This window comes from Pseudochaenichthys georgianus, chromosome 8 (assembly GCF_902827115.2).
Source record: "Pseudochaenichthys georgianus chromosome 8, fPseGeo1.2, whole genome shotgun sequence".
Taxonomy (NCBI): Eukaryota; Metazoa; Chordata; class Actinopteri; order Perciformes; family Channichthyidae; genus Pseudochaenichthys; species Pseudochaenichthys georgianus.
The window spans coordinates 17,978,264-17,996,767 of record NC_047510.2 but is presented as its reverse complement, the minus strand read 5'-3'; the positions used below and the strand labels follow the sequence as shown (position 1 = coordinate 17,996,767).

The window sequence follows — 18,504 nt, the reverse complement described above, 5'->3', positions numbered from 1 at the left end:
CCTTACAGTGGTGAATACAGATGTAGCATTACAGATGCAAAGAGATTAGCAGTAGCAGAAGGGCTGACCCTCACCCAGTCCAACACAGACAACCACTTGTAATCATTCAGACCCACACACAGAATAGGGGGGGGGGGGGTATATTTAGACAGAAGAAGTCGCATCATGATTGAGACTTGGATTACCGTATTAAAATGATCAGCATGGATGAACAGTAGCCCTGTCCTGTCCACCATCACCCAACAAACCTTTAATGTAACTGGGTATTCAGACAGTAAACCTGTTTTTAGCTGGTGTTCAAAACTAAATGGATCATATGCGACAATTCACTTTTTGCAATTGTTTTTTATATAACCTCATCATTTAAGCACTTCAAGCTATGCTTATGTGTGTCATTCTATAATGTAGAAATCATTTATTGAATTACCAGTTAGATATACAAAATGTCCCAAAAAATGCCATATTCTCTACGTGAGCCAAACATGATATCTTTGTTATCTTGCTTTTTTATTTAAAGGTGGGGTAGGTAAGTTTGAGAAACCGGCTCGAGATACACTTTTTGTTATATTCCATGGAATGCTCTTAACATCCCGATAGCAATGAATATCTTAAGTGCTTTAACAAGAACAAATCCATTAAAAAACGTCATCTGTGGAAGCCGTAGTACTGTAAAAAGCACGACCAATCATCTGTGGTCTACCTGCCTGTCAGCCTTCCATCTGTGCACACACTTATCTCGTGCCCTCATTGGTCATGTGCGCGTTCGTGTGAGTTGGAGGAGGGGCTCTGTGAGGAAGTGGCAGATTTTTTCCGGGCGTGTATTTTCAAATTGTAGCGCACTCAAGCTGGTTTCTCCAAAATTACCTACCCCACCTTTAAACTACAGTAAAATATATATTTGTATGAAAATATAAGTACCTCCAATGTTGACTTAAATCTGACGGTAATTTGAGGGGCTTTACTTGTAATGACATTATGTAACAAGGTAATCTTTACACTTTAAAGGTTACACTTCTGTAACATGTACAAATAAATTGCTATTTGGTTATAAATCAACACTAATTGTGTCAAATCATGCTCTGATTCACTCCTGACACAGGCAGAATCACAGGTTGTTTACATCTCTGTTGTTGTTTTTTATTTTGTGAGACTGCTCAGTCAATACTTTTTATAGACCAACCTTTTCAGGTTCACATAAGCAGGTATTTCTAATCGAAACTAATGCAAAGCAAGTATAGGAATGTTGCATATAATATATATAATTATGATAATTTCCCACCATTTTTCAAGAAGGTATGCCTCATAACAACTACTACACGTTGTGGTGGGATCGTTTTTGTCAACTGCTTAAAAAACTAAATATAATAATGGATCATTAACATTTAGCATTACTCGAAATTAAAGTGAATGTCAATGTATTTGTGTTTGATCATGAATGAAGTAAAATCCATTACAGTATTAATAGCAAGAAGTACAATTGTGCTGTGCCAGTATTTGCCAACTTAACCATTGTATCCTATATCTGTTACATTCTTACTTTGATGTGTGCGCTCACAAATAAAGAGCGAGAGTAGGAAAACCGTTTGAGACTCATTTCAGAAGCTGAGGCTACCTGTTGGAAGCAGGCCTGCACGAGGTTCTCAGGAAACATGTTTCTGAGCAGGTCGAGGAAGGCGTCCAGACTGCTGACCTCCGGGTTCTTCTGGACTGAGGAGGTTGTGGCGCCACCCCCCCTTAGTTTTGGGTTCCCCGGGTGGATACTCAACACCAGGATGACCCCAAGGATGGCAGCGATCACAGTGGTGGTCATGTAGTACAACATGGCTCTACTTCCCATCCGGCCACTGGAGCGGGCATCTAGACCAGCCAGTCCTTAAAGAGACAGATCATCATCAGGGTTTACTCTCATCAGGTACAAACCATGTTACTCGTGTGCACTATTGTCCTTAATTGTCCCAGTTAGTTAACATTGTTTGTGTAAGATACTTATTTCTGTGTTATTTTGGGCCCCATGAAAATATATCACAATGGTTACTTAAACATTTTTTTATTAATGTTCTAAAATAGTTTGGGCCCCTGTCAGTCACGGGCCCTTAGAAGCGTCCTAACGTTTCACCCCCTTCCGGCGCCCCTGGATAACAGTGTCCCATGTTCCCAGAGTCTATTGCTTGGGTATCCTTTAACATTGTCAAAGATTGGTAAGGTAAGGTAAAAACATTCCATTCTCACCTGTGATGAGACTGGAAATGATTAGAGGCAGGATGAGCATCTTCAGCATCCTCATGAGGATATCTCCAGGGAAGGAAATCATAGTGAGGGCAGCATAGTCCTTCACACTCATGTACCGCAACAGCGTCCCAAACAACGATCCCAAGACAACACCTGAGGAGATGAAAAAATAGTAGAGGAGAGAAGGGGAGTAGGAGAAAAGGAGAGGATGTAAAGGAACGGAGCGGAGAAGAGAAGGGAGGAGAGGATATGGGGGAGGCAGAGAATAGAGGAGGGGAATAAGAAACGAAGGCAGGAAATAGAGAGGAGAGAAGGGAAAGAGAGTAGACGATAGGAGGGGAGGAAACATATAATGTTGTTGAGAGCAGGATAAGATTGATTTATTTGGACCAAAAATACATAGCTATTAAAATCATCATAATATACAACATTTATTTTTTTTAAGTTGCTACTGTGTATACAAAACATTATGCAAAGAAACAGCCAAGATGAGTAATTTTTACAACTTTGTCTTTATAAACCACATATTGATAGACCCTTTCTTAGTTTCAAGTAAATCTACTGCTCAACTTTTCTTCCCCCCCCCCCCAAAAGAAAACTGTTTAATATTTGAAATGTAAGAGTCCTCTGACTAATGATAACTTTCACTGTAATGTAAACAGGTTTAAATTTGGGTTCAATTCTTGGTGACAAATGACAGACAAAAATAACATTCTTCTCCACTTTGCAGCAGTCTTTTTTTGACAAAGCATACAACTATGCAGAAACATACCAAAGTGTTTACAGAGGCAAAACACAGAAACGAGCCAAATATGCCTATTGGAAAAATGAGTCTGTATATCTATATCTCTGAGTGCATATTCTGCTTTTTTCAACAACTTTAAACTGCACTGAAATTTAATTAAATATGAGATGGTAACATATGTGAACAAAAAGCTGGTAGGAGGTATTGTTTCTTAACTTTCAAACTATCTTTAGCAACTACAATTCAACTTTCACAAGCTGGTGAAGATGTGCCGCATTTTAACACAAAATAATGTAAAGTACGGTTCTGAGTCCAAGCATACCCAGAATAGTGAGTCCCAGCAGCAGGTTGTGGGTGTTGCGGCTGCAGTGGCCTGCATCTTTATATGCAACGTCTGTGTTGTCATCTCGCTGGCTTTCTTCTTTCTCCTTCTTGCTTGTGTTGGACTGGTTGGCTTTCGACTGGTTCGTCATCCTGTCTGTGGAGACAGTGGAAGGGTATGTGCTTCAACATCATTACACATGCAGGCCTGCAAAGTATTCAGTGTTGGTTAAATAATGCACCCTTCTCTGGCTGATTTATCAATTGCATTGTTTAAAGACTTCTTTGCTTATTTAGTATTGGTTGCAGTTATTGATGATCTAAATTGTTGCCATTTTGGCTGGCTGATTCTGCTCTGAAAGGTGGATGAGGGACAACTGGGTATAACTACCACTCACTCACATGTCCTTGCAGCATTTGGTTTAGGTTCCTAAAGGAAGTGAATAAGCATGACGGCAGGCAATGCAAACACAGAAGGCAATGGTAAACAGGACATGAAGAAATAACTCAAGAGATGTAATATATTATAGTCCTCTAAAAGGAAACAGCAGGAATGTAAATACTAGACAATATTATGTACTTTGCTGATAATGGAATATATATAGCCAATGAATCAGGTAAATAATGGGCCTATTAGGAGTCGTGAGATGTTGCCCCTGGCTGTTTAAACATTTTTGACTGACAGGTCTAAGTGAAAGTTACTTATTAGATAAATCCATAATAGCAGACTTTAAGAAGGAACAAGACTATCACTGGTTCAGCCCGACCCAACCGGTGTAGGGTACAGGATCAGGAACACAATGTGTTGGTTAGATCAATTGATTGTTTATTTACTGTGATAATGGACAACAACCGACACAGCGTCTGGATTGAGTCAAGACTCCTTCACATGAATTGTGTTCTGTCACGACTGTGACTTCAACCACTAGCAGAATATAGCACTCATGTAAACGGGATGGAGCGAAAGAGAATTGATGTGAAAGACGATGATGTTGTTTGTGCTGCAGGTGAAACTGTGTAATAGAAGAAGGGCAGTTGTTTTTTCTTTCTTTCTGTAGGTTTATCCAAAACATGCCACCCAGCCACAAGTATGAACGAGCACATTCTTATTACTGGAAGTCTGTTGGCTTGGTTGCAATGCCCTTCGGCCGAGTCATTGCAACCAATTATGATTCTAATGTAAGCAGCAGCTGTGTTAAGTTATAGTTACTAATACGCTTTCCCACTGCTGTGTAGCAGGTATAATATTTACCGTGTAGAACCTCTTGGTTTTTGTGTGTTAGCATGCCATAATTTTCTAATTGCAATGTCATTATTTGCAATTCACAAACCAACATACTGACAAACTTTTTATGTTGCCATGTTCCAAATACTATACATTGTCTAGGAAAGTTTTGTCAGGCTGGGGCAACTAAATCAAATTCAAGCGATTGGTAAAATCAGGGGTGTCCAAACTATGGCCCGGGGGGCCAAATATGGCCCGCGGACCATTTTTTAAATCAGTCCTCAGCCAATTCTAAAAGTATAATGAAATATAGCCCACAAATTAAACATCTACTATTGTACTTCTTAAATATATATGTTCAAATATATAACACAGTATTCATGTGTTAACTTAACTTATTTTCAAATAAATTCAGTTAATTAAAGTTGAAAACATTTTCAAACAAATATTAGTTGATAAGAAAAAAAGCACAATAATACATTTACATAACAACCTCGAAATATACCCTTCATATTTCCTCTTATTATAAGCAATCTGAGCCTCCTGTCTTAAGGGATGAGCTGCCAACACAATAAATGAAACCCTACGGAGAACTGTGTGGTCCATCATTTACCTACATTTGATTGATTTCTCTAATATATAACTTATGAGGCAATATACCTCTAGTGAGCGGCCCAGCCCTTCGTATATTTTTTCCTCTGTGAAAAAAGTGTGGACACCCCTGGGTAAAATCATTAGAATTGATCCTTTAGGCAACTTGAATATCTACACCCTACTTCACAGCAATCCTTCCAATAATATAAAAGATATTTCATTAAAAAACAAAAAATGGTGATACATTGTTAAAAAACAGGGAATGCCAAAGTCAAGATTTATCATCTGGGGATCAAGAATATTTGTACAAAATGTCATTGCTACCCATCCAGTAGTAGTGTAGGTATTTCCGTATGGACCAGGGTGGTGGCGCGTCTGACCGGCATTGCCAAACTTAAAGCCAAAGCACTGGCATTGCTAAAAAGGATAATCTGGTATTGAAGAAATTCAAGTATGATTTCTGTCAAAATGCAACTCAGCACCATGAATATCAGAAAGGCAGCAGCCAAATTCAGAAAAGTGTATATTACTGTATATCAACAGTATTCTTGCACTTTTGCACTTTTAACAGTAACCCTAAAGCTCGATTGCTTCTTTGAAAGGGACGGGTCTCCAATAAACAGCTGACAACCGTTAATTATCAGACAAGGTCAAGTTTAGGGAACCAATCAAATTGTCCTCCAAGGCAAAGTCATCACCTTCAACACCAAAGAAAGACTCAACCACTATATAAACACATGTTGAGAGCAGCGAAGCCGTGCCAAATCCTTGTCAGATGTATGAATGTCAGATTTACAAACACTCTGACTCAGTGAGACATTTGCAATCAGACATGATTATAATTCATCATCTGAGCAAACGGTATTATATGCAACAGTAAAAATAGTTGCCTACAAAATGATAGTAGACAAGTGGGAACACAAAGATGTTACCTACTAGTTTGTCTGCTGTCACACTTTCAGCTCAGCATTCTATCCATATCTGTCCCCTTTTATAGTCTCTGCAACAGTCGACGTTCTGGACACAAAGACGGATTGCCAGTATGATCTGAAATTGTATATTTTGGGGGCGGAGAATGTCCTGCTAAATTTCAATTGCAAAGATATAATCCCCGTTGAACGAAGTATGGAGGAGAGGAGGGGGAAGGGTGTTCCAATGTTATAGTCTTTACAAATCCTCTTTTCAATCCTTGAGTCATTCTTAGTATGAACATTGTTCGGTAATGTCACTTGGTCACCAGGTGGGAAAATGTCTCTTTTATAATCATAACTAAAGGTTTAAAGATTTAAATCACTAAAGGGATCATACCCTTTTAAGGTTTGATAGGGATTTGTAAATCTGTCAGGCAAAACCTGGTGGGTGAAATTGAGAGGAATTCAAGCTATGATACAGGCTGGTTAGCATTGTTTGGGACAACACTTTTGGCTATGCTAATCCTGAGCTTCCAAATAATATATATGTATAAAGCAATCTAAGCCTAGTCACATGTTAGAAGCAGACAAATAATAAGGATGATTGTTGTCCTCTCCAGCAATGAAATCTGGATATTAAACCTTTGTTTATGGGTCGGTCAGATGGAGGCACTGAAATAATGAAGCAACAGCATGTGTCCTGTGAGGAGGGCGGTGCTGAGGAGTATTAGCTGCAAGGATATACTCAGGGACCTGAAACTACTCTGTAAATCTCTCTTCCGTTCCCAACAGACAGATTAGTTTCCTGCTCCAGGATATGTCAGAGAGGTCTCAAGACAAAATGTAGCTGGCTTCTAGAAACCAGCTCTTACTGGGCTGTCCTGGTGGCTCTGTTCAACTGAGGAAAACTGAAACTATTTACAACCTTGTAGGCCTTAATTCAACTCTTTAGTTTCTAATGTTTTGCCTGAAAAGTGCTTACCCAAGTACAGTTTATAGGTACACAGGAAACAGATGCTGATCAGAGTATCAGAGCAACAGCCAGGAGAGGAACAACTGGCTATAGATACGCCTGATTACATCATATTACAGCTTAGCATCCTTAATAAAACACAGCAAAGCCAGCAGGTTCAGATTGTTTGGTCAGGGCGCTTACAGTAAATCCTGGCTTTTGTAGAAACATGACACAGGTATAGCTGGTCTGCCAGTGATCTGCAGACCAGAAGGCATTCCCCTTTGAAGTGAGGCCTGGTCACTAAGAGACAGCTTAGAAAACACATGTTGATCATGAGAGCTGAAGGTAGCAGGACTTCAAAGTGAGTCCAGCTCAGAGCTAAGAAACAAGGAAGTAACTCCAGCTGGTTTGGAAGTGATGTCGTAGCATGGGCCAGATGCAGGCGCAAGACAGAACATCTCCCAGAGAGACTTTTAGAGAGGAGCAGACTGGATAAACATCAGGGTCCTCAATGTAAACACCCTTGTAATCCATCAGATGTAGATGGTGACCTATGTAGTGTGTGATTACCATCACAATCAGTCTCCACATACAGAAATGTACTTACTTATCTTCTTCTTCTTCATGGTTCCCAGGAAAATGGGCAGTCAATAGAATGAGTTAAATCTCCCTGAAGAGCAAGCTTTGATTACTGTAAATGAGCCCAAGATGATGAAGATGAAGGAACACGTACCATCAGAGCAGAAGACGAGGAACTATCTCAGTGCTTGCTTAAATGCTGTTGACACAGGCTCACTAGCCAATCGCTGATGTCGATTCAGGACATCAAACAGATGCACGTGGGCTAACTCTATACCTTCCCCCTCCCTTGCAATCTGCCTGATCTAAACTTCGACATTACAGTAATGTTCAATAGGTGTGATATAAATCAACATGAGATTATAAATGTGGTTTGACAGACTGCATGTCATCTTTATGTACTTATTTAGCATATTACATGGTTACAGCGATTAATAAGTCGGATGTTTCTTTTAGCAATTTAAATTATTGAATTAATACATCAGGATTATGAATCTAACTTAAACCAAAGCATGCAATCATGTTGCTAATCGATTTATAATTTCAGTAATATTCCAAGCAAAAATAGTGGGAAACATTCTCTGTTTGCACTTTCATGGGAGAATATCTGCTGCATGGATACGTCATATATGTTATTTACTGAATATCGATGATGTTGGACTCTAAGTTTAACAAAACAAGATGGGAGCTATGATGGGCAGTTTCACCGTTTGTTTGCGTCTCATCGATTTTATGAATCAATGAATTAAACAAATTAATGAGAGAAGGAGAATTGTTCAATTGTTGGTTTTAGGACTAAATGCAATGTTTTACATCATTAAAGACTGTTGGATACTACAAGAAAACTAGGAAAGCTTTTACAGCATACAAACCAATAGCGGGATTCTCGTTTAAATGCTGTCAGTGGATACAAACTCGACTTTTGAATTGAGTTCATCTAGAGGTTACAGGCTATATTATAGTAGTATTATAATGAAAAGATAGAACATGTGTATTTTAAGAAGAAAAAGGCATCTGTGCTTGTGTGTGTGTGAATTTGTAACTGTGTCTCAGACGATTATCTCCAAGGGTTGATTGTTTGGTGTGAGCTTTGCAAAGGGATCGAGAAATAATCCTCACCCGCCATCCCCCGATCCTCCCCTCGTCAGCAGAAGGAGATGAGGATGGTCAATGCAGCTTTACAATGATAACTAGAGCTTGAAACAATATAAGAATTTCGTGAGGTTATCCTCGACAAAACTGTATTAGTAGTATGCAATATGTTGAAATTAATTCACTCTATATGTAAATATCAATAATGCAAATGAACACATTCTCTCTATCACACTCTGGGGATCCATGCAGTTCAAAGAAGAGCGGCACCTAATGCCTTCAACATATGCATGGCTGCCATCAAACACGTGTCTGGTGCATGGCTCTAGCAGATCACTGCAGCAGGACAGTTCAACTGTGTGCATCAACCCTCTTAGGGAAGGTCAGAGTCAATCAGAAGTGGACTCGACTCAGTGCATCAGATGTTACTGGGAGGGTACATGTGTGTCCTCCTCACTTGGCATGCTTTAACGCCTCATGACGTATTTGCTGCTTGCAGAAGATAAAATAACTCATTTGTTTTACTATTACATACCTGTTGGTTATGTCATGGCCAAAACGATAGTTCTTCAAATGAAGTTAATTAAATCATCTGTCAGTCAATATTGTTTAAATAGTACAAATGGAGTTACGTTTGATAATCAGATTTCAAATTCAAACTGGATTATTATTGTCAACCGTTTTTGTGTGAACAAATGTTTACCTTCTTAGCAAAGACTGGTGTGATTTAAATGAGTTATTTAATTATATTAATTATTGAGGGATTCCAAAAAAAACATTTCAACTTTGTGGAGCTCAATGTGGCATCTTGAAAAGTTATTGTATGTCTGTTCAACATTCAAAAACACAAAGTTAGTTATTTGCCAGTGATATTAAATCATAGAAAAATATTGACATTTAATCGTCTAAAAAAATATGACAATTTTTTGATTTTTTTTTTGTTTTGATTTTGATATACTTTATTAATCCCCGTGGGGAAATTGTTTCTCTGCGTTTGACCCATCCTAGTGTTAGGAGCAGTGGGCAGCCATTTTGAACAGCGCCCGGGGAGCAGTGTAGGGAACGGTGCCTTGCTCAGGGACACCTCGGTAGCACTTGGTCTTGCCGGGACTTGAACTGGTGACCTTCCAATTGCCAAGCCATGTCCCTATCGACTTCGCCACCACCGCCCCAATTAGCTATCAAATTACTTTCAGTTTATGAAATGTTGACTAACTCATGTTAATGTTCTGCACAGCAATAGAGATACAACTGCAGCCATGACCCTTAATGTCCAATGATATGAAACAATGAAAAGCAGCATTCATCACAATTTGAGACACACACAGATGTGTATGTGTGTGATGTAAGTATTTAAGATGGGGTGGACATGGGTTGTGAGTAAGAGATAACATTTGTGAGCTTGTGTGATTTTACATCTATCCACACATGTCATGCACACACACTCCCCCGCCCCCCTCCCGCTGACGATAATCTGAGTGTATTAATCTGTTGTTTGAACTCCTTAAGCACAGACTGTCTATCACATCTGCTCTCTTCACCCTCACAAAGCTCTGCTATTTATAAACGTTTGCCTTTGTCCTCTCACTTCCTTTCTTTTCTTTTTGATCTGTTGCTGCAATTTCACCATTGCTTTTCTCTACAGCAGGACTGCATTTCACACAGCTCATTTCCTCCGTGCAGTAAATCCATCTTCTCATTTGGCCAAAAGACGCCTTGGAAAATCCTCAAGGCAGACAGCATGCTCAAACAATGCCGATAACTGTTAATATATGACTGCCCACCACATGTTCACACATCTGATTGAAGAGGTGACAGTTCACTTTCCAAAACCAACAATAGTTTAACTCTACAACAAAAAACACAATAATAACGACTGATCACAATGAAAAAGAGCCTGAGCCTAAAGAATCTGACAGTGCTGCCATAGGCGATCATCATCTTTCAGCTTTAAATTAATGGGAGCATATGGGGGGGGGGGGCAACCAGAAGGCAAACAGCCTTACCTGCTGTGTGTCGCTGTCTCCCATCCGACGAGAGCGAGGCATCGGGAGAGACACACAGACGAGAGGAGGGATGTGGAGATGAAGAGGGGACGGTAGGCAAAGTCAAAGTCTTTGCGTCATCTGAGGAAATTTGCAGATTATTACAACAGCTTGGTCTTCTGAGCCCCCCCAACCCCATCTCATCCTTGCTCTCCTCCCTCCCTCCCTTCATTTCCTCTCATTTACTAGCATGCTCTCCATCCCAGGTCTCAGTTTATTTAATTATTTATACTGTTTGTGCTCACTGATATTCGGGCAGGAAGAAAGATAAGAATACTAGTCTCAATTGATTTCAGAAAAGTATCGCATAAACAGGGGAGGGTGGGAGTTTGGGACATATTGGATGGTGTTGATGGTGGGGGGGGGGTCGTGATCAAACTCCCTTCCACAGGAGGGCGCTATGACTGCACTGAGTGGAGAAGTGTGCACAGTAGCCTCTCTGAGGGATCCTTTGACAGATATCAGTGTCAGTCAGAGAGGCCAGAATTGAGGCCCATGGTACATACTGTACTTACATGGATCAAGCTTTTTCCATGAACCATGACATATCAGTAAACAGAATCCAAAATACATTCACACATTAACTGTCTGTACTCTGTGCAGGAATGCCAGCATATGATTGGGCTTTATGAGGAGGCCAGGATTGATTTATGAGCGTTGCTTCTCAACTGTCAAATACGAAGTTATATAACGACGTGACTTTACAGACATCCGACAGTCTGACACTGCTGAGACCTTTCAATCCCAATTTGAAACTCAGCTTTCTAACTTTTAGTGAGGTTATTATATTTTTTCATCACTTCAGGCTTTGCCCCCGTTTGGTCTGAATCAATCTACTAAGCCTCATTCTTGTGGTCCATGTTTGTCCAGTTAATGTTCGGTTGGTTCAACATTACAGATGTTTGGATCCGGACTTTACCCTAAATGAGAATCAGCCTCCCCCATTTCCTTTTTCTCTCTCTCTGTAACTTGTGTTGGGCATTCTGTACACACACATCAAATGCATACCTGTCGGCCCTGGAAAAGAGATCCTTCCTCTGGTGCTCTTCCTGTACGTTTTTTTTCGAAGTGGGACTTTCCTCATCCGAAGCGAGCAACAGTGGAGGTTGTATGAAGCACCAATCACCTTGAGGCAAATTGGTTATGTAAATACAAATCACTTAACACGACATAAAACACTACACTCCTTGTTAAGATATGAGCCTGAAAACCCTGTCCCTTACTGACATTGCATAAGTGCTTGATATAAGGCTACACCTGGAATGATAAAAACTCTACTCTCATACTTTGGCTATTCAAATTTGAGTTACAGAGAATACAGACAATCCATTTCCTAAACATATGGGTCAGGAAAATATAACAATAACAGCTAGACCGCTTTGGGAAACAAAAGGCAGCATTTTTAATGTCTTAATGACTCCTTTGAGATACCTGAACCTACTTTTGAATGCATTTAATTGTGTTTTAATTATTTGTTCAAGCTTAAAACACTAATGGATTGGTGTACTGAGAGAAAAGTGTTGCCATTTAGTAATTGGGTTTAGTAACAAGCACCTCACTAACAAACATACATGCACGCATACCTAAAATTCAAACCACCATGCACATGCAAAGCAACACACTGTAACACACACACAGTCCCACAGGGGTGACAGATGGAGAGGGGCAGGACGTGAACAGGGGCTTGTACAATTGGGCTGGTGCCTCCATTGTGCAGTAGGTGCGCTGTAAGTCTATCCTCTACTAATTGTCAGAGCAGTTCAAACACAAAGTCTGCCTCTGAAATCCAATCCTGCGGGGTGTTGTATAGTGACTAAAGTTTACAATGTGTAACATTTTTCCTCTGGAAATAAAAGGGACAAAACATGGCTTATGGAAGAAGGGGATGCGGAGGAGGTCGGTGGGGTGGATAAGTGCAAAAACTCAAAACAGAAGGAGGTGTGGATTGTGTTGCCGAGAAGGAAGACGTAACTGTAAATAGATCATTCACTATCTAGGCTGAATGTCTAATCCGGGGACATCCAGACTGCAGGGGCTCTGTGGCAAGTGAATGAAAGTGTAGCCGCTGTAGGTGGATGGAGTCCTGTAACGAGACACTGAGGGGGACAGATAAGGAGGCGAGGACGAGTGATTGAGAGGTGATCTGTGGAGGGAGAGAGCGAGGTGCTGTAAGAGGAGAGGGATCGGCGGGGCAGATGATGTAAACAAGACGAGCAGAGTGTGTGTGCGCATGGCGACGGCTGCATGGCAGTGTCTGAAGCTGCTTTTATAAACTGACAATGACCCAGCTTCTGAACCAACAGCGCACGTAGCAGAACATCTAAACAGACAGGCCCGGAAAGGGGCAGACTGCCAGGTAATGCAATGCAACGCCAGTCTGCATTTTGCACCCATTCTAACCTGTTTCTCATTAAGCATTAAACTGAATTACCTAAATAAGTCCTCCATTCCACTAATGAGGCTTCGCAGCTCGAACCTCTCATATTCCCTCGCCCTCCCAATACGTTTCCCGAAGGTGAACATTCCTTGCACTAATTTCAGTTTTACGCAGAGAGACTTGTAGGCGCATGTGTTTTGTTTGTCGGAGCAAACATGTGTGCGTGTGTGTATCTTCGGTGTTCATGTGTGTTTACGTGTGGTCTGGCTCCGAGCCGTGTCACTCATCCTCTATGACCTTTAGTAAACTTTGAAATTGAATTTGACCATGAATGTTTTTTTCTTTCTACAATCCTAAAACTGTGCCAAATATGTCCGTTAGACAGCAGCTTAGGCACTACAGCCGGGCATGTCTAAGCCAGACAGACTGACAGGAAGTGACACAATCATAAGTATGGCCCCCCCTTTGAATGACCTCACCTTTGACCCTTTACCTCTTTACCACCATGGCTGCCGACTGGGGCATTTCCAGGAGGCTTTGGCTAATTGGGTCAGATTGCACAGAGAGAAGCATTACGCCTGAAATTGGAAACATATGCAGCCATACCTCAGTGTGTATGGTACTGTTACAAATGGCAGTGCAGCTCCTATTAAAGAGAGGTTTGAATATAGGGGGAAGGAGGACGATGAGGGAGTGGAGTGCATTAAAGGTGAATGATGGAAGGAGCGTTGAAAAGGATTGAAAAGGAAAAACAAATCAGACGCAGAGAATCCAAGGGTGTGAAGATGGAAGAGGAGATTATGCAGAACTGACATACTGGTACCATAGGGAGGTCGAGCATCTGTAATTGAGGTCTGACGTCTGACTCGCTGGCTCACTTGTGGACAGAGAGACTTTTAGCTCGCCCTGACAGCTCAGCTATTTGCAGTAATTGCCATAATAGCTACCTTCCAATTACGCTCAGATCTGAGTTTCAAACGAAGGAGGATGTCCAACGCGAAGCAAGAAGTTGATGTGTGATGGCGCTGCCGCTGCGTGTGGGAAAACATTTCTCAGAGGAGCTGGAGGTAGTGAAAGTGACATTTGGAAATTAGAATAGGTCTGAAATGTCCGGATTCAACAAGGTGGATCATGAGCAGAAGATAATAAGTAGAAAATGAAACTAATATCCCAGCTATATGAGAAACAGTGAGTGATGTTGCCTAAGGCAAGTTCTTCATGTAAAACGCAGGTTGAGAAAAGGATCAGTTTTGTTATAGTCGGGCTTTAATAAAAGTCTGAAAAGCAGTTTGGGTCATGATGAAACATGTTTGTTGAAAAGAGAAATCCCAAAAGGAAAAAACGATAACCGCTGAAGACAATTGTGTTATTCCCTGGATTATGTTGTGACTTAAAGGCTTTTGGTGAGTCTGGGTTTAGACAAAAAAATAATGAGACGCATGACAGAATCATTCTGTACATTTTCACTGTTATGCGGATGATACTCAACTATATTTATCCATCAAGCCTGATGAAACCAATCACCTAAATAAAATTCAAGACTGCCTCAAGGACTTAAAAACGTGGATGACCTTACATTTTTTGATGTTAAACACGACCAAAACTGAAGTTATTGTACTCGGCCCAAAGAATCTACGAAACAAATTATCTAAAGATATACTAACTATGGATGGCATTAATTTGGCCTCCAGTGAGACTGTAAGGAATCTTGGTGTTATATTTGATCAGGATTTATCCTTTAACGCCCACATAAAATCAATCTCAAGGACCGCCTACTTCCATCTACGCAACATTGCCAAAATTAGGCATATCTTGCCTCAAAACGATGCAGAGAAACTAGTCCATGCATTTGTTACTTCAAGGCTGGATTATTGTAACTCTTTATTATCAGGGAGTACCAAGAAGTCAGTCAAGTCGCTTCAGCTGATTCAAAATGCTGCAGCTCGTGTACTAACCAGAGTTAGGAAAAGGGACCACATTACTCCTGTTCTGGCTGCCTTACACTGGCTCCCTATAGAACACAGGATAGAATTTAAAATTCTTCTTCTCGCCTACAAAGCCCTTAATGGGCAGGCGCCATCTTACCTTAAATAACTCATTATACCCTACTGTCCTACTAGGGCATTGCGTTCCAAGAATGCAGGGTTGTTGGTTGTTCCTAGAGTCTCTAAAAGTACAATGGGAGCCAGAGCCTTTTCTTATCAAGCTCCACATTTGTGGAATCAGCTTCCAGTTTGTGTTCGGGCGGCAGACAGCCTATCCGTTTTTAAGAGTACGCTTAAGACCTTCCTTTTTGATAAAGCTTAGTGATAAAATAAAATAATCTAATAAGAGCGCATAGATACGTTGTGCCTCTTCACCTATACATTTTAGTTCTTACTCTTTCACTTAAATCCTAAAAACTTAGATCTTATATTTAAAACTTTATCCAAACCTTTCCCCTCTATGACCTCTTGAGGTTTATTAGAGGGTAACAGGTTGCAGAGAACACCTAGCCCGGCCGGGGAGTGTGGAACGTAGTCACTGACCCACTCCTACCTCTGACAAATTCAGGTTCCAATGGGGACCTTATTCCCTGTGTGTGCCTCTCCACCTCTGTTTCCTACTTCTTACTTGCTACCCTTTCCCCTCAACTTATCCTAAGGGAGTGCATGTATGTAGACACGTTAGATTAGCTGCTATAGGCTTGGACTGTTGAGGGGGGCACCTTACTCCGTCTTTCTGGCTGTTTGTACCAGTGTACTCTCATGTTCCAATTAACCCAGTTTCCCCCAAATCTCTTTTTTGTGTCCATATATACGCCGGGATCCTGAGTCGAGGCTAATCATGTTGCTGTGGTTGTGTGTCCACTGGATCTGAGCCGAGTCGTGGCTGAACCTGTCTCTGCGGTCCTGCCAGACTCTCACCATACTACTTCACTGATGGCTCCCACAAGATTGCTGACATCCTCGTGGATTCATCTTCTTATTATAGACACATGCATTTCCAAACATTTGGACTACCTATGTTGTAAATGTATTATCTTTTCGATTTACATACGGAATCTATTGCCTCTCTGAAGAACCAGCACCTTACCGTGGTAGAGAGGTTTGTGTGCCCTGATGAACCTGGGGGCTGTGTTGTCTGGAACCTTGTGTTCCTGGTAGGGTCTCCCATGGCAAATTGGTCTCAGGCAAGGGGCCAGACTAAGATTGGTTCAAAAGACCTCATGAAAGAAAAACCAAGAAGTGAGGATACCCGGCCCGGAGGAAGCCCGGGGTCCCTTTCTGGAGCCAGGCCCAGAAGGAGGACTCGTCGGCGAGCGTCTGGTGGCCGGGCTTGCCACGGAGCCCGGCCGGGCCCAGCCCGAAAAGGCAACGTGGGCAACACCTCCGCTTCTCCGTCCCACCACCTACGGGAAACAACGATGGGGTCGGGTGCGCTGCCAGAAGGGTGGCAGTGAAAGCGGAGGGTCTCGACGGACCAGACCCGGGCGGCAGAAGCTGGCTTTGGGGACGTGGAACGTCACCTCTCTGGGGGGGAAGGAGCCGGAGCTTGTGCGGGAGGTGGAGCGGTACCAGTTGGATCTGGTTGGGCTCACCTCTACGCACAGCGTTGGCTCTGGAACCTTACTTCTGGATAGGGGTTGGACTCTATTCTTCTCCGGAGTTGCTCAAGGTGTGAGGCGCCGGGCGGGTGTGGGGATACTCACAAGTCCCCGGTTAGGTGCTTCGTTGTTGGAGTTTACCCCAGTGGACGAGAGGGTCGCCTCCCTACGCCTGCGGGTTATGGGGGGGAAAACTCTGACTGTTGTGTGTGCTTATGCACCCAACAGCAGTTCAGAGTATACGGCCTTCTTGGAGACCCTGGAAAGAGTCCTGTATGGGGCTCCTGAAGGGGACTCTTTAATCTTGCTGGGAGACTTCAACGCACATGTGGGCAATGATGGAGACACTTGGAGGGGCGTGATTGGGAGGAACGGCCCCCCTGATCTGAACCGGAGTGGTGGTTTGTTACTGGACTTCTGTGCTAGTCATGGATTGGCCATAACAAACACCATGTTCGAACATAAGGATGCTCATAAGTGTACGTGGTACCAGAGCACCCTAGGCAGAAGGTCCATGATCGATTTCGTTATCGTATCATCGGACCTGAGGCCGTATGTTTTGGACACTCGGATAAAGAGAGGGGCGGAGTTGTCAACTGATCACCATCTGGTGGTGAGTTGGGTCGAGTGGCGGGGGAAGCCTCTGGATAGACCTGGTAAGCCCAAACGTGTAGTTCGGGTGAACTGGGAACGTCTGGAGGAGGCCCAAGTTCAGGAGGCCTTCAACTCGCACCTCCGGCGGAGCTTTTCGGGCATTCCTGTGGAGGTTGGGGACATTGAACCAGAGTGGTCGGTGTTCAAAGCCTCTATTGCCGAAGCCGCGGCGGGAAGCTGTGGTCTCAAGGTCCTAGGTGCCTCAAGGGGCGGTAACCCTCGAAGCTCCTGGTGGACACCGGTGGTCAGGGAAGCCGTCCGACTGAAGAAGGAGGCCTTCAGGGATTTGTTATCCCGGGGGACTCCCGAGGCAGTTGCAAGGTACCGACAGGCCCGAAGGGCAGCAGCCTCATCCGTGGCCGAGGCAAAGCAGCGGGTGTGGGAGAAGTTCGGAGAAGACATGGAGAAGGACTTTCGGGCGGCACCAAAGTTGTTCTGGAAAACTGTCCGACACCTCAGGAGGGGGAAGCAGGGAACCATCAAAGCTGTGTACAGTAAGGATGGGACGTTGTTGACCTCAACTGATGGAGTGTTAGGGCGTTGGAAGGAACACTTTGAGGAACTCCTGAACCCGACAACTCCGCCCTCTATGTTAGAGGCAGAGCTGGAGTATGACGGGGGATCAACACCAATCTCCCGGGGGGAGGTCACTGAGGTCGTCAAACAACTCCACAGTGGCAAAGCCCCGGGGGTGGATGAGATCCGCCCGGAAATGCTGAAGGCTCTGGGTGTTGAGGGACTGTCATGGTTGACACGTCTCATCAACGTTGCGTGGAAGTCGGAAACAGTACCGAAGGAGTGGCAGACCGGGGTGGTGGTTCCCCTTTTTAAAAAGGGGGATCAGAGGGTGTGTGCCAATTACAGAGGTATCACACTACTCAGCCTCCCCGGGAAAGTTTACTCCAAGGTACTCGAAAGGAGGGTCAGGCCGATTGTCGAACCTCAGATTGAGGAGGAACAATGCGGATTCCGTCCTGGTCGTGGAACGACGGATCAGCTTTTTACTCTCGCAAGGATCCTGGAGGGGGCCTGGGAGTACGCTTATCCGGTCTACATGTGTTTTGTAGACTTGGAGAAGGCGTATGACGAGTTCCCAGGGAGTTACTGTGGGAGGTGCTGCGGGAGTATGGGGTGAGGGGGTCTCTACTCAGGGCCATCCAATCTCTGTACTCCCAAAGCGAGAGCTGTGTC

The 18,504-nt window shown here is 42.9% G+C and overlaps 1 protein-coding gene across 1 annotated transcript in view; it reads right to left on the bottom strand.

Annotated features, from left to right (window-relative positions):
* Positions 1-18,504, bottom strand: part of slc1a9 (solute carrier family 1 member 9) — a 29,992-nt gene that overhangs the window by 8,070 nt on the left and 3,418 nt on the right. The window contains exons 2-6 of the mRNA XM_034088858.2: positions 11,705-11,822; positions 10,658-10,777; positions 3,297-3,452; positions 2,230-2,382; positions 1,613-1,872 (exon numbers count right to left, since the gene is read on the bottom strand). Coding sequence (XP_033944749.1) covers positions 1,613-1,872; positions 2,230-2,382; positions 3,297-3,452; positions 10,658-10,777; positions 11,705-11,780 — 765 coding nt within the window. The 5' untranslated portion in view covers positions 11,781-11,822. The remainder of the gene's footprint in view (positions 1-1,612; positions 1,873-2,229; positions 2,383-3,296; positions 3,453-10,657; positions 10,778-11,704; positions 11,823-18,504) is intronic.